Source organism: Pleurodeles waltl, chromosome 6 (genome assembly GCF_031143425.1).
Source record: "Pleurodeles waltl isolate 20211129_DDA chromosome 6, aPleWal1.hap1.20221129, whole genome shotgun sequence".
Taxonomy (NCBI): Eukaryota; Metazoa; Chordata; class Amphibia; order Caudata; family Salamandridae; genus Pleurodeles; species Pleurodeles waltl.
Genome location: NC_090445.1, coordinates 421,508,026 through 421,524,776, shown reverse-complemented (window position 1 = coordinate 421,524,776; position 16,751 = coordinate 421,508,026). Strand labels below are relative to the sequence as shown.

General features: G+C 44.0%; 1 protein-coding gene across 1 annotated transcript; it reads right to left on the bottom strand.

Moving 5' to 3' along the window:
• Positions 1-2,304: 2,304 nt before the first annotated feature.
• Positions 2,305-15,213, bottom strand: LOC138301955 (gastricsin-like). Its single transcript, XM_069242399.1, has 9 exons — positions 15,158-15,213; positions 8,665-8,821; positions 8,229-8,346; positions 7,466-7,584; positions 5,966-6,165; positions 5,300-5,407; positions 4,718-4,865; positions 4,284-4,382; positions 2,305-2,457 (listed from the first exon to the last, which is right to left on the bottom strand). The coding sequence occupies exons 1-9, from the start codon at positions 15,211-15,213 to the stop codon at positions 2,305-2,307; spliced, it is 1,158 nt and encodes a 385-aa protein (XP_069098500.1).
• Between the last annotated feature and the right edge of the window lie 1,538 nt (positions 15,214-16,751).

Below are 16,751 nucleotides of genomic sequence, written 5' to 3'. Positions count from 1 at the left end.
ATGAATTGTTATCAGGCATGACTGTAAGAGAACAAGGACGCTCTTTGTGTGGTATCTTCCTGAATTTTAGATGGCAAAGGCAATCATTACAGAGTTAATTCTTAACTTTTGGAGAGCGTCTACATTCTGTGTGTGGTCAAGTCTGTTTTTTGAGACTATAGACTCTCAATATGTCATTCGTCCTTGCACATCAGTGCCTATATATAGTTATGACAAACATGCCAATAATAGTGGTGGCATGGACGCACACCTGGTACTGGGATTGTTAGCATATGCTGTTTGGAAGATGAAATATATGTTGCGATTTATTTGTTTTAAATCAATGCATTGGGAGTTTAACATCCTAATACAATAGTGCTTTGTTGAAAAAGACACCTGTTAACACATTACACCCCTGACAACTAGAGAATTTCATACGCATTTACAACCAGAGAATTTCACACATAACATGGAACATGACTACTTCTGCCCCAGAAACAGCAACGTTCACAGGTATCGGCCTGTTGGGTATTCTTCAGATTTTTTAAAATTTCTTGGTCATACTTGCTAATACAGGCTCTGCTTTTAGCCTCCAAATCACAAAATTGTTTGTTTAGGGCAATCTCTGTGGACGTATTTGTTTTGTCGGATGAAACTGACAATGTGACCACTCTGCAACACATTCTAAGATACTCCCATAGTCCCCTCACCCCAGAAATGAACATGGCTAAATTGAAACAGAACATCGGTGATGATGGCATGAATTTATTTGCAATAAGCTAGGACGAGCTTTGTTTGTTTGTTCACTCTAGCGCTTCTAACAGAAATGTTGTATATTAGATCCAGAGCATGGTCTATTACATTAAAGCGGTGCCATGAAACAATAACCAGCAAGGTAGTGAAAAGGTAATGAGTCGAGTATCTAAAAGAATGGTACATTAGTACACAAAGGGTCGAGGAACTGCACGGTGATTGCTCTGGAGTAGTGACATACAGAGGGTAGGAGTTGTGGATGCTTTAGTTACTGATGAGGTGATGCTTGAGGCCAGATTTGAAGACATTGATAGAGCTGGTGGCTCGAATCGCCATAGTACTTTCATGGCTATAATTGGTGCAAATAAACTTCCCCGGTAGTCCATCTGAAGAGGGTGGTGAAAGTGGACAACAGAGTGACTTGCTGTCATTGTCATTAGAAGAGTTGGGTAAATTGGATCACTAGTGTCAGAGCGTCTGGGTCTATCATTGATGTGTGACGCAGTTGGTGGTACTCACAGAGATTGGTAGTGGTCACTGTTTTTGTAAGGCCGCGACATGGGAACATCCTTGAGTTCAGACAACTGGATCTTGTGGTTCTTTGAAGCTGAACACCACCCTTACTTGAAAGGAACTCCTCATAGCATGTTTTATGGTCGAAAAGGTGCACAGAAAGCTGTTGGTCCCAGCAAGGGCAGAGCTGCCAAGATCTCTTTTGTTGATGATAGAGTGATTGAGAGGATAACTGTTCAGCTTTTCCAAACCCTGTTCTATAACTTGCCACACAAAGGGTCTTTCATTCTCCTTTTTCTTGGAGAACAGTAACCCCCAAGGAACACAACAGCTGCCACTAACCAGTGGTGAGGCTACACCTCCTAAATGTCCCTGAATTACCATTTGCTTGTGGTATTTTTAGTTGCATTTTCCTGATTTCTTCCACCTAAAAACATTAATTGTAATCAAAGTGTTTTTTCCTGGTTTACATTTTGTGACATATGTACGCCATAGTCCATGCATCCTTTTCACTGCAGCTGTAGGAGAGAAAGGATCCCATATATGTTTCCTGTATGTAGATATAGATACAAAACATAAAATATCTTATCTCCATTCTTAGTAGTTGAATATATGTAATCCTATAGTTCTTATACTATTGTATACCATTGCTGAGTATGGGAGACGCAGAATCATATTCTGTTGCTTACAATAAGATAAAAGCAATAGCTCACTCCTCATCTTTGGGAAATATTTTTTTAAACCATCAGAATGATTTGCGTCTTCTGGACCCATGGCTCTTATTCTGAGTTGGCTATTTAAAAGGGGTGGTAATACTGGGCCCAGTGATAGAAATTCTGGCAGTATTACTGCCCATTTACTGGCCATTATGGGTTTGGAGGTCAGAATGGGAAATATAAGATGCAGAGGTCAGAGTTACCGGGTTGTTTAGCTCTTGTTTTTCCCAAATCTCATGACTTTTAACAGGGCCATGACTGCCTGAGACTTTATGGGACTGTGCATCAGCTAGAGCATGTGTATATTATGATTCGGTGCTTGACAATGAGAATTCAGATGGTTCTAAGCCATTGCTGCCAGGCCCACTCGGTTGTTGCCAAAGTCATAGACGGAGTAGTACTGCCGGAGGAAGACATCACCCAGGATCCAGAGGGGCTGGCCATTTCGAGCTGGCAGATAGGTAGACTCCACACCAATAACGCAGTCACCATTGATCTGCAAGAGAAGAAAGAGGAGCCAGAGTCAAGGTGGAGACAGTGTAGTAAAAATCAATGGTTGCATAGTGTTCGATTTTGAAGAGAATTTGCAGAGGTTAACTGGCTACAGCGGTACAGCTCATGGACATCCTTGTATCTCAGCTGCACTGGTTATATGCTGACACTTAGGCCCTAATTATGAGTCTGGCGGTCCTGGTACCGCCAGACTCATGGTGGCAGTCTGACCACCGTCAAAGCGGCAATCAGACTGCCATATTATGACTGTGGCCATACGGCCACGGTCAGACTGCCAGCACTGCCACTTTTCGGCCACCCGACGGCCTGGTGGTGCTGGCGGTCCCAATCCACCAGGGCAACGCTGCCCTGTGGATTATGACCCCTCTCTCAGCCGGTGTTTGCATGGCGGTTTCACCGCCATGTAAAGGCTGGCAGAGACGGGGTGAATGGGCAGTGCGGGGGTCCCCCTGGCCAGACCCGTCACACTTTACAGACAGTGATTTGCGCGATGGGTGCTGGTGCACCAGATACTCAACAGCATTGCCGCCGGCAGTATTATGAGCCGGCGTCAATGTTGTTGTGCCTTTCCCGCTGGGCCAGCAGGAGGAAACTGTGATTCCGCCACTGACCCAGCAGGAAACTCTTAATAGGACTGGAAGGAAGAAGACTGCACTGGCGGTCTCCTGAATGCGGGACTTTGGCGGGCAGCCTTTGGTGTTTGTGACATACATATATATATATATATATATATATATGTATGTGTGTGTATATGTGTATATGTGTAAATATATATATATATATATATATATATATATATATATATATATATATATACATACACACACACGCATCTTCTCACAACATAAGATAAGCTCAGACACTCCTCTCCCTTGCAAAACAGTGTATTATTTTGGCATATATATATATATATATATATATATATATATATATATATATATATATATATAATGTATATTTTTGGGCGAAGACCCCGTAACTCCCCTTTTCTAATTAACATTATAACCCAATACCCCTACCCGCCCAAACCCTAAAAACACAGTTACTACCTTTACCCATACCTAAACCCTAAAAATGCTCTTACCAGCCAATACCCTTACCCACTCCATAACCATAAAACCACCCTTACCACCTAATACCCTTACCCACCCCTAAACCCTAAAAATACCCTTACCACCGGATACCCTTACCCACCCTTAAACTAAAAAAATACCCTTACTACACTATACCCCTACCCAGCCCTAAACCCTAAAAGTACCCTAACCATCCTAAACCTTAAAAATACCCTTACTACCCTATACCCCTACACCCTAAAATACCTTTACCATACTGTTATCCCTACCAATCCCTAAACCCCTACCCAACCTTAAACCTAGAACACCTATCCAGCCCTAAACCTAAAACCACATGCCACTTATTTTTTACGATTTAACCACTGGGAAAGGCACTTATTACACAGCCCCCGCTTTTTAAGCGACGGTTTAAAGAGTGGCCATATTTAGTCAGAATATTCTCATTTATTATAGAGCATCATACTTTTATTGCAATAAATTCAAGTAACCAATACCAGTACAAAAGCGCAAAATGTCAAAAGTGTTCGCACAAAACCCAAAAAGCCAACACAAACACATACAATCCTTTCCACGGCTAAAAACGTAGTTCCTCGTTACAAACATGTTATAATAATTGTGCAGTCCATATCTGGTCCATATGCAAGAAATAGATCTTTAAGATGTGAGTCAAAAGGTCGCTTTGACCAGAGAGTAGAGAGGGGACTATTTATGCATCAAGTCGCTGGCTCAAGCTTACCTGCAGTATGTAGGCAGATGGCGGGATTGGGAAAGTGGCACCACTGATAGTGAAAGTGAGCGACGGAAGGTTCTGCACGGTGTTGCAGTTCACTACGTACTGCAAACAGAAAAGAGGAATTCAATTAACACCTGACAACTAGGTGGGTTCACTTTTCAATGTCCTCTGACATTGATTCACACCTTTGCTGACATCAGTTCATTTTTAATGAACTCCTTCTGTCTTTTCAATATTTCTGCTCTATTTATACTAGACAACCTTCATGTCCCTGGGTCCACAAAGAAGAAGAAATGGATGTAAAGTAATTAAACACTAATGATTTCTGACGCACAGGTCTACTGGCAAACCTTAGGGATCTATGCACTCCCATCTCTCAGAATGCATTCAAAAGATACCATTACCTGTCCTACCTGGCACAAAGATGGATGGCATACCTGTCCATTTTGAGTCTGCTGTCCTCCCAAGTACTGAACCAAGGATCCAATGTACTGCTTGGGGACGGTGAGCAATGGGGTCCCGGTGTCTACGATGGCCTGGCAGCCCTGGCTGCACCATCCGCTCTCCTGGCCACCAATGGAGAACCTGAGTAAAGATAGAAACAAACGATTCAGCCTACAAGGCAGCAAGAGTCTGGACGTGTTGAGTGTGAAATTCCTGAGATTCACCATGCCACACTTACACAAAAGTGCTACTGTCGGTGTCTTCGAGCAAGGCTCTTGGGCAAAGAACTGTAAGAACTACCTGCTAGTCATCTCGCCGATGATCTTGCAGTGATGTGACTTTGAAATAGTCATGTGGACCCAGAAATAGTAGGTGCAACAGTACTGAGGATGTTGTGAGAAGGTGACAGGAATCAGGAACATTACTGTTTTGAGAGCACGATGGCAGAACCATTATCAAGAGCATTAACCATCTCTTTCTAGTAGACGTCTTTCATTGTGGATTTCTGGTATTAGATGTAGAGAGGATACCCTCAACGAAGGTAGTTGTGCAAGGATGTCGAGAGGAGGACCTACCCTTCAATTCCGATCTGCCAGTAAATCTCTTGAGTGACGGGAGCCCAGTAGATCTGGCCGGTGAAAAGGCTGGTGTCAACGCCGCCAAGGATAACCTCTCCTGATTGACTGCGGACACGGGGATGCAAAATACACGAATCACTGCCCATGCCGCAATCTTGACAAGTCCAGGTTAGTTACATGCAAGGGTGTGTGTCATGTGAGCGCTGTTATCAAAGTGGATTTTAGTATTTGTGTATGCGCCTGTGTGTTTACTACTACAAAGTGCATATCTTTGATGACTATTGAGATAAACTTGAATGGCCTGAGTCATTTTGGTAAAACATCGGATGTTTTATGACATTTAAAGAATATAATTATTTTTTTATTATTTTGCATTACACGGAAACATTTGCTAAAATGCATTTCACAGGGTATAGGGATATGCCTGTCAAAACAACCTATCTGTGTAACCTTTGATTTTCATTATAATCCAGATGATTTACACACACACACACACACACACACACACATTATTTTATATATATATATATATATATATATGCACATATATATATATATATATATACTTTTTTTAACCGTGCTTTATGTGGCATATGCTTCATATGGGCCCAGGCCCTTATGAACCAGTATTTAACATTGCTGTAGAGAAGTAGGAGCCCTTACCTCGTCAAGTAGAAGCTGAAGACAGGCTCAGTGACCAGGTTCTGCTGCATGAGACCCTGTACGGCAGTGGTGGCGCCCCCCGCAGACAGGGTCTGGTAAGCCATGCCAAAGATCCCATCAAACTTTGCATAGTAGAAGAATGAGCTGGGCTCCGTCACGCTGAGGCCTAGCTCCTGATTCGTGATGGATAAGCCTTGCACCTGCAGGGAATACAGAGCATATACAATTTAAGCAGAATATAACATGAGTGACATGTAACGAGAGTGGTATGTAATAAGGCACGTTGCAATAAGGTGCATCTCCACTTAGCACAAAAAATGGAGGGTGGGATGCTTGAATTAGCCTCAGACTCTGGTAGTCACATTGGGCAGCATTCCAAACCATCATCATATTTAACTCATCAAAGTCGTTGCAGACCAGTACTAGCTGTATGTAAATCAGGCTGAGCTCTACTTGGTAAGGGATGGTTCAGACCCCCCTGAATGGAACACAGACAACCCCAGACCAGGTTTTGCGGGTTCATCGTTGAGTTGCAGATTGAGTTAAGAGAGTCTGCTGGTTCTGAAAGCGCGCAGTGCTGTGGTAGAGCCACTCACATATCCGACTTTCTGCTCTACCATAGCTCTGCTAAACTTTGATAGACACCTGGCTTTCAAGGTTTTCCCCAATGTCCTAGTGGGCAGGCCATTGCTGTAAATTCTGACACAGGAAATCATGTACATTTCGGGGAGAAGAAGGTGGTGGGGATAAAATGGGTGGAAATTGATGTTTTGCCCTATCCCTATCTGTGCTCATGGCAGCACTGTCCATTTTAAAGTAAACACTGCTTTACTGTCCCACCGACAGTGGGTCTCAGTTACTAAAAGTTTGGCACAGAACTGACCATGCCATAAACACCTATGGGCTTCTAAAGACCCACTTCTAAAGACCTACTTATTTGGCTAAAATCATATGCAGTTTCCTTACCATGCAATATCACAAATATTATGAGCACTGTTCTTTCGTATTTTTAAAAGTCCAGATATCGAATGTTTTACACCTCTGAGATAACTCTGGGTTGACAGGGAAGAAAGCAGGCATTATACATGTGCTAGACTTTAGTAGCCATTTTTGGAATAGCATGCTATGTAGAAAAGCAGGGTAGAAACTTAATTTTGAATTTCAGGGCTACTGAGTGGTGGTAACAAACTGCATTAAATATAGGGGCTTATTTACAAGTCCCTTCTCCGCTGGTGCTTCATGTTTTCTCATATAAAAAGTGAGGCACCACCGGCGTAATTTGTTTGTCAGTAAGCCCCAATAATCTTTGACTATGGTTAACCACAACATTAGTGCCTGGCTGGCTCAGATCTTTAGGTAGCGCCCTGTCTCGCCAGGCTTTCATGGTCATTAGTGTTGGTATGATGTTGTGGTAGTCTGTTCTTTATGAGTGTAGTTATTAACACTACTCATGACTGGCCCTTGCACATCCCGAGGTAATAGTGTATAGGCTGTTCTCACCGTCACAGTGTCGTAGCCCAGGATCCCAGTCATGCTGCCGCTGCCATACCACATGGAGAACTGCTGGTTGTTGCTGGTGTAGGTGGAAGACTGGCTGGGGTTGAAGAGCGGGTGGTTGGCTGTAGCAAAGAAGAAGGAGGCAAGATGACCTTTACCACACATAAATCACAATAGGGGAAACACTGAGGCTACAGAATCTTCAACTTAGATCCTTCAACTGCAGTTGGAAGAACTGGGTCCAAATCAAGAGGGATCTGAGCTATTTATAGTTACCAAGGACAAGTATTATATTTGTAAAAAAAACTCCCAGGAGGACACGTTTCAATTGAGTTTCCTGCAGTAATGCATAGACTGCTCCTGCTCAGGATAGGTGGTCAAGAGGCAGGCATCCTTTATTAAAGCACAAAGTAAAGTATATGGACATCTTGCTTATGTCTTCCAGTAAAGATATCAGTGGCCAAAGTTGGTGCTTTCTATCAGCCTATGGCAATTTCTTGTTCTGATATGGCAACCTCATGTTTGCCAACTGCACAAATGGCACCTTACAACCAAGCATCACCCAGTTAATCATTTTACCAATCCCTCCGTTACCTTTGTGTGGTCAGGAGGGCGAGGACCCTATACCTCCATACAAGTTCTGAAGGTCTTTCCCTGCTACAATTTTATATTTATACTTTAACATACTCTGTTAGCCTCGCTTCCCCAATGTCTGCAGCTCTCGAGTTGTTTGTCGTGGCCAAAGGGTACATTAGTCAATACTCACTGCATGCCTGGCTCTGGCAATATGTAGAGGCTACCCAAAGATTTGAAGATCCAGTGTCGAAGGCAACCAGGAAGCTCTGAGGAGGAGTCCCGATGCTGATCTCACCAAAATAGTAAGTCTAGAGAAGAAGTCAAGGATATTACACTCTATGCTCACATGCAAAGAACAGGTTTCACATCATCAAGTACCACTAGTGATAGCACCAGAAGAAATACAACCAGTTTTAGACAGTTCTTCTGAGATTCATTAAGAACATGAGACTTATTAATATAAAACACATAGACATAATTTATATAAATCTCACAAACATATACTTTCTCAAAGTATGCAGACCTTTGCCCTAGCCAAAGAGGAATTATTTTTATGCTGGGGCACACACACTGGCACCCTTTAGTAATTTCTAAGATGACACAATAGAAGAATTGCTAGCACTCACGTCCAGGTACATGGGCTCATAGGCAACAGCAAAGTTGTCCCCTTGATTGAAGCTGTACTTGGCCGCTGGATCTCTCCGGTGGGTCCTTGTTAACTCATCCAGGACTCCGTGGGCCTTCATGTTCTCTCGGGTGGACTTGTGTTTCCTCAGAGGGATCCTGCACAGAGGATAAAGGAAATAATCATCATGTTGAAGCACCGCTTGCTACTTCTCCAGTCTGGAATTAAGGAACGATTGATATCAGCAGGTTGGTTGATTCCCGTTCCTCACCTCCTGCCTCCTATGGTCCTACATTTACCACATATATTTCCCACCCAATAAAGATAACCGTAAATAGATACTTTCATCTTTAGATGGAGTCAAACATCACACTCAACAAAACCTGGTGACCAATAGCTAACTTGGCCATTTCATCACTATCAGGTGCTATACCAATGTAGACCAACACCCAGAAGTGTTCACTGCACAAAACTGATAGGGTCTAATGCTCTCTATCTCTGCTGCACTATACCACCTGAGAACCCTTGGTCTGACCTTGGAGAACTGAACATCAAACAGTCAAAGGAGATGGGAGGATTGCTTGCAATAAGTCTAGCCACTAGCATTCGCTCGGAGCTGTATCACATTCCATTGTTTTTTTGCACACCATGTCATCTCAGTTTCGACCCAGCTATAGCAAATTAGTCTTGACCTGGCTCCAATCAGAACAGCCAACCCTCAACTGTCAGGTAAGGCCCACCCTGATTTGGGGCACAGGCAACCCATGGCCAGTTTCACACTGTCAACTGTTTCAAAACTGGTAAGGATTGGTTCTTTTTCAAATGTCATATCATGTTCTTTCCCAGCCTTTGTGCAAGGCTATGGCTCTCAGAGCTGGTAGCAATGAAACTGGCTTAAAGCAGGATTATTCAAAATACAAGCATACTCAGTTGTCGTACATCTGCACCTCAATCACACAAACATTATAGTTTTCACAGAACAGTTGGCATTGGTAAGAATATTTGCAAGCATTCCTCTCATCACTTATTGTGTATTTGACATAATGCTCTAAGTGGCTGTGGTTATGCCCAGACATGGGCCCCATGCTCACTGTGCCACTGGAACCAAACTACACCCGACTGAAAATCCCATTCAAGGCAAAACCAGTCTTAAATTGCTTGATTTTCAGTACAGAGAGAGCCTGCATTGGCAGCTTGGGCTGGAATGTTCCTATTGGATCAGGACATTTGATGATTTACATTTAGCTGGGTCTAATCTGAGGTGCCAGAGTGAGTAAAATAATAGTGGACTGTGATGTGGCCAAAGTAATTACCAGTGGCTGAGATTAATTCAAGCATTCTATCCATTGTTGTTTTCTATTCTTCAGGTGATGTTATAGGTGAGGATTTGCCACATGTTGGTCCCTTTTTCATTGTGCCAGTGGAACCACATAGCACCTGACTGATGAGCTCCAATCAGGGCAAAACCCGACTTGAGTTGATTGTGTTCCAGTTCAAAGATAGCATGGCTTGACGGTTCGGGCTTGACTGTTTCTGTTGGAGCAGGACTAAGGCTCGTGCATATAGCTGGGTCCAATCTAAAGTGTCATGGTGATGGACTGAGATACAGCTGATGGCTGAGATTAATGTAAGCATTCCTCTCATTGCTGTTTTTTTACCTCAGTGCAATGCCCTAAATGAGAGGGGTATGCCCAGACATGTATCCTGTGCACACTATGTCACCAGAAACAAGCTGCACCTGACAGATAAGCCCCAGCTAGGGCAAAACTGGTCTTGGACTGTTGTGTTCCAGGTCAGAGTGGGCCTGATTTGGCAGTTTGGGGTGGACTGTTGCTATGGAGCATGACCAAGTCTAATCTAAGGTGGCATGCTGAGCAAAATAATGATGGACTGGGGTGTGGCTGTAGTGATTACAAGTGGCTGAGAGTAATTCAAGCATTTCATCCACTGATGTTTTGTTTACTTGTCTGAGAACTGGAGGCAGACCATCACAGGACTAACCACTTCATGGTGGCCAACCACCATAGCCAGCATGGAGTATTGTAATAGGAGTGCCTTCCATACTCAATCATAGGGGCTATCTAACTCCAGATTCAGTACTTAGCTCACCAGGCTAATTAGTTGAACGAAGAACACTGCCATTAACAGCCACTTCATGGTGCACTCTTACCTTTACCATCAACGCACAGCCATAGGATTGGCTAAAGGACTGTCTCCTCTGAGTGAAAGTACTTCCCTCACTCATCAACCTTTTTTTTCAAACATATTTTAATGCATTTTATGAGAACTTTTGAATCCAACTTATGTCATATCAAAACTGTTAGGTACACAAAAACGAGGATGACAGGGGATGGTCCCACCTGTAAAGAGATTGAATCACATAGAATATTCAATCAATAGTGTTAAACATTAACAACAACACAACCCACCCTCCCAACACCAACCACTACGCCAGTACAGTACAATAGTCAACCGTGCCACCCAGTACATTAGTAGTATGTAAAATGTCCATGTCTACACCAGATATAACATAACATTCATTCAAACAAGTTCAATTCTGTGCAGTGGAGCTGCGGAAATAGAGGGACAAACAAATGACATTCATAGTAACCAGAAGTGTGTTAAGTTGTTTTGCATTTCATAGTCTTACACTGCTCTCGGAAAGTGTCCCACGCCGTAGCTTTTCGGTGTTTGCATAATCTTCTATAATATTCTCGACTCAGTGCTTAGTCTTCAGCCAACCCCCATCAACATACCTCCTCATGGCAGCATTGTTCTGTGGGTGGCACAGAGAACTTCCCAGCACCGTGTTATTTAACGTTTCACAAGGAGAAGGGCTAAGTCTACGAAACATGACTCTGTCGAAGCTGATGTGGGCCATGGAAATAGCCCTAATATGCAACATTCCATAACATCCCAGTGGTCTTGTTCCGCAAAGGAGCAGAGAACACCTCAAACTTTCATCCAGTAAGCTGTCAGTCTAGGACATGTCCATATCATATGGATTAGATCAGCCTCTGCCAAGTGGCATCTTGGACAGTTGGGTATAGCCATCTGGAAAATTTTATATAGCGCCAGTGGAGCTAGATATGCTCTATGTAGATAAGGAATACGGTATGAACCTAAAATAAGTGTTGCGAGGTATTTTACTTGGGTACTTCAAGAGAAACTGACACTCTTTGTCATGAAGTGCACAACCCAAATCAGCCTCTGATTGTTCCCTAAGAGGTGCAAGTCCAGTGCAATGATGGGACCAGAGTCTGCTATAGAGCCACTTCATTAAGCGTTGTCCCGTGCCCGTCTCATAAATTGCCTGCGTTACTCCATGCGTACCCAGCTCTGATCCGTGTGGTGCCCAATGTTGACGTACGTATCACAGTGTGATGGTAAGTATAAGAAAGGAAGCCCCAGGTAGATCGAGGGATTGAATAAAGGCCCAATGGGAAACCAGTTCCTCATCTTCAAAAAGGACCCCAATCGTCAAGATCCCTGCAACCTCCCAATGTGCAAGCTTTGTTAAATTCAGAGTTCCTGTGGGAGTGGATCGGCTGTGTAGCGGAATGTTGGGGGCATAGGCAGGGGGGGACATGTAATACACAGGGCAGCATTCCAGTATCTGATGGCACTGTGGAGCAATAATGGTGAGTAAGGTTAAGGGTATTTACGCCCATCTCACTTATCAGCTTATAGTCATCATGGATCATTAGCATTGTATTGTCCTTCACACAAACAATCATTGGTCTAGAAGGCACTCCAGCCCCACCACTGCAATACAGACCTCACCATTCCTTCCGAGAGTCAGGGGCAGGGCATTGTCAGGACTAGTTATTTCATCACTCTAAGCTGCTGTCATCAAATCAGACCAATTCTAAACAACAATCTGGTTCAGATGTATTAACTCTTTGTGGCAGGTTTGCGCCAGCAACTGGCACAAACTAGTGCAAAGTATTGTATTCGGATTTACTTTCCAATTTTGAGCTGCATAGTAGCACAGAGTACTGCTATGTGCTACTTTGAACTAGTTTGCATCAAGAAGGCCAGGGTCAGACTGACCTATAGGGCAATCTAGAAGTGCTTAAATGGCTGGTCTAATAGGTCAGCGTATGGGGTATTTTTTGTGCTGTTTGTGGACCTGTGATACGGACTGGTGTGCCAGTTTTTACTATTGATTTCGCTATTATTACCACAAACATTGCTTGCAAAAGCACACATGCATGCTCTCTCTCATGCCACGCAAGACACTTACACAGTGCTGTTTTTACAAGTTCAAAACTGCTTCCATTTGCAAATGTGAGCATCTTTCTTAGCTATTTGATTTGCCAATGGGAGCCACTTTTACATCACTACCGAAGCCTATATCCTGTCCCAATCCGTCCTTGAAAGGAACCTGGGCATTCCACCCATAGATTTTTACAAAAATCTCTATCAAATAACACTGGTAGATGGCGATTCTTTTTGTATACTATTTAATTGAGTTTGCATATACAAGAATAAACGTTTATCACAATACCTGCACGTTCAATAACCCCCTCCCCCCCTCCGTCTTTGCCCACTCTGCAGGGACCCGGGTGAGTTTATTACCTGCACATCTATAGTTACCTGCACATCTATAGTTACCTGCACATCTATACCTATAATTTTAGGTCTTGTCAATACTGATTATCTGTTCTGAGCAGCCTAGTTCCTTCAGTCTGTCCCTGTTAAATCTTAGCTTAGTTCAGGTTTCCTCCATGCCTTCAGCAGTCCAGGTATCCCTTCCTGTTATATCCACGTCCCTAATCCTCCGTGGATCAATCATCCCACATTTTTCCAAAGTTTTTGGAATGCCCTATGCCCTCGTATACCAGTTTTTCTTTAGCATGGCATATATTCATTTCCCTCGTACAATCATGTATTCGTGGATGCATTGCACTCCCCTATTTGGGTCCAGTATCTGTTTTAGCCAATAGAAAACCCACGTTTTTTTGCACGATGTTATATCTGAGTTCCCCCAGATTCCCAGAAGCATTGGGGGTGCCTGTCCATCTATCTGTGTGGCTACTGCGCCCCCTAGTCTGCTCTGCACCTCCTCCCAGAATGGCTGGGGTTTCGGGCAATCCAATAGCGTGTGTATGAATGAGCTCTTATGGCCACAGGCAGGCCCACACTTTGTTTAATTCAGTGTTTGCCGCAATTGCAGATATTTAAATATTTGTGTGGCTGCCATGTCATATTCCTCTCTGAGGTGACTGAGTGGTACTATGCGGGGTGCGTCCCATACGTCCTCTACTGAGGAGAGGCCAATCATGTCCCACTTCCTGAAACCTAGTACTGTATTCACTGGACCCAGTTTGGTACCCAGCCGTAAGGGGGTCTTTGGGGCCAGTCTTTTTTACCATACATTTTCTCTCTGTAGCCTATCCCAGATGCTCTAGGTAGGAATCTCTGTTGCTGCCTGGGCGTCTGTCACCAGCTAACAGCCATAGAGGATGTGGAGGTGTCCTTTCTCACCCATCGCTGCTCGGTGTAGGCTAAATGCAGGCTCATCCGGTGGGGCATATTCCCATCCATTCGCTGTACTGACCTTGACTGCCTCAGACTATTTCGAGTACTCGGCAGAGCTATACCCCCTTCATACACCCGGGGTAGGAGTGTTGGGAATGCCACTCGTGATGGGCGGTCTAGATATAGCGGAGCACTTTGTAATCTATTTAGCGTTTGGAAGAGATTATGTGGCAGTGCACACGGACTGTTCAGGGCAGTGCAATGATGCGAAGAGTTGCATCCAGCCCACGAGCGAGAGCAGTGGTGCCCCCAGTGTTTTATATCTATTTCTCGCCTGCTGAGTGGTGGGGCCAGACTGCCTTCATAATGCGTGCTTTCATCCTTGGATATCCGCAGTCCCAGTTATTCAAAATGGTGGACTGCAGCCATAGGTGTCATGGACTGCTCAACTGTCCATTGGGAATACTAGGGACTTCTCCCAATGTTTACCAAGCCTCAAGTATCGCCCGCGGCAGACACAGATTTAAGTAAAACATTATGCCTCCCTTGAGGCAGGCGTAACGTTGGAGAACATTTTTATTTTCCCAAAACCTTTTCAACTTTGCCTGTGTGTTGTACTGTATATCATACATACAAACTTTGAAAAGTAATGAACTAGGTGTAGGATTAGCATTTTGTACTGGAAGTGTAACATTCCGGCACAAAACATCACATACACAACCTTGAACCATGGTGCAAGGATGTATAGGTGCTGCAAGGCAGCCCAAAGTGAGCAAGTGCGAGGGGAGAAAAAAACAGCACCATGCATTGATATGGCACTGTCCTGCACTCTTCCTTTGATGCAATGTAGTGCAGCAACCTTAGTTGCCGCACTCAGTTGTGTTGCATTTTTGTAAACGTGCCCCTAGGTTTTCAGCTGTGGTGACCCATAGGAACCTTGCCTGTGCTTTCTGAGAGCTTGGATAAGCATAGGTTTAAATGCACACTCCAACCGCAGCTGCTCTACTCACCTTACCAGACCCTCTGAGAGATGGAGGCAGGCCAGGGCAAGTATTAGCCACTTCATAGTGCGCAACACTTCTCAGTGATTCCTAAAGGAAAGAATGTGATCCCCTCTGAAGACTCAACAGGGTTCTATGAGTGCAACGTCCTTGTTTTATACAAGCCAATTCCCATCGCCCTTTCACTGGTTCCGCCCCACCCAGTGTCCCTCCCCTAGCAGACATTCATTCCATACACAATTCTGGTGTGTCCTTGTCGATCTGTTGTTGGTTCATAATGGCTACCAGCCCGTTTCCATTTCAGCTATTTTGGCTATTGGCAGGGAATGGAGATGAGATTAGCCACCTGCTTCACAGGGCGAAGCAGCCAAGTGGTCGAGATAACAAAACAGTATTATCAAAACCTCAACAAAACCAGGATCTTGAATCCTTGCGTGTGACCTTTACTTCAATGTCAGATCAAAATACAGAATGCCTCATTTACAAGGCCCTAGCAGCACACAGCTCCACCGGAGCGTCATTTTTTTTAATGCTGTGGTGGCGAAGTGTGAAGGCCCATTTTTGCAAGGCCTAGCAAAGCCACCTTGCATGGCTTATCAAGGCTTTGTAAATATGGTCCCCTTTCATGTATAATTCTATGTCAAAGGGATGTTTCATGGCTGATGCTGGGGATGTTCCAGCGCAACACCAATGGAAACTGATAGAATCTTAGATTCAATCCCACATTTACAAGCGTGGGAATGCGTCAGATTCCTATGCCACCTCAGAGATGGTGTTAAAGTGGCGCAATAGGGAGAAATAACATTATTTCTTCCTGTTTTTAGGTCGAGCATAGGCGTATGACCTCTTGTACCCTTTTAGTATGCTTTACTTCTGTGGGCTTAAAGCCATTTCATTTGTTTTCTTCAGTGTCATTTAAATATCCTTGTTTGTTAGTGGTCAATCATGCCTCTCTGTCCCTTCTTTTTCTCTTTGGGAGCAGGGACGAAGGGCTACAAGTATGTACGTTTTGCGACTCGCAAATTGGTCACAGCGCTATTTGCAACCATGCAAAAAGTGAAATGGTATGTTCCAATGCCATTTCGGAGTCCCAAATAGCGATGCAAAAATTGCAACTCAATTTGCGAGACGAAAACCACATGTACAAGGCAGCCGCAAATTGCGAATAGTCGCAAAAAGCCAGTTTTACACACCCAGATTAGCACTGATTCCAAACAGGTGGTAACTAGAACCAAAGTATAAAAGCAGACCCAGAAGGCATCTGGGTTTCTCAAAATGGCTGCACTCTACCTGATTGCATGGAGGAGGAGAGTCCAGGCAGCCCAGCAGAGGAGGAGGAGGCGGAGACAGGAGAGGATATACAGAACTAGGCAGACCATATTTAAACAAACCGAGGAGGAAATATATGACAAATACAGACTGAGCAGCGCAGTTATCTTAGAGATAATCGAACTGCTGAAACCTCAGCTAGAACGCCAGACCTTGCGCAGCTGCTCCATCACCACACATGTGCAAGTGCTCTGCTCACTGCACTTCTTGGCCTCGGGTAGCTACCAGTGGGGGATTGCAGTTGCTGGTGGGGTGTCTCAAAGTGCCCTGTCAT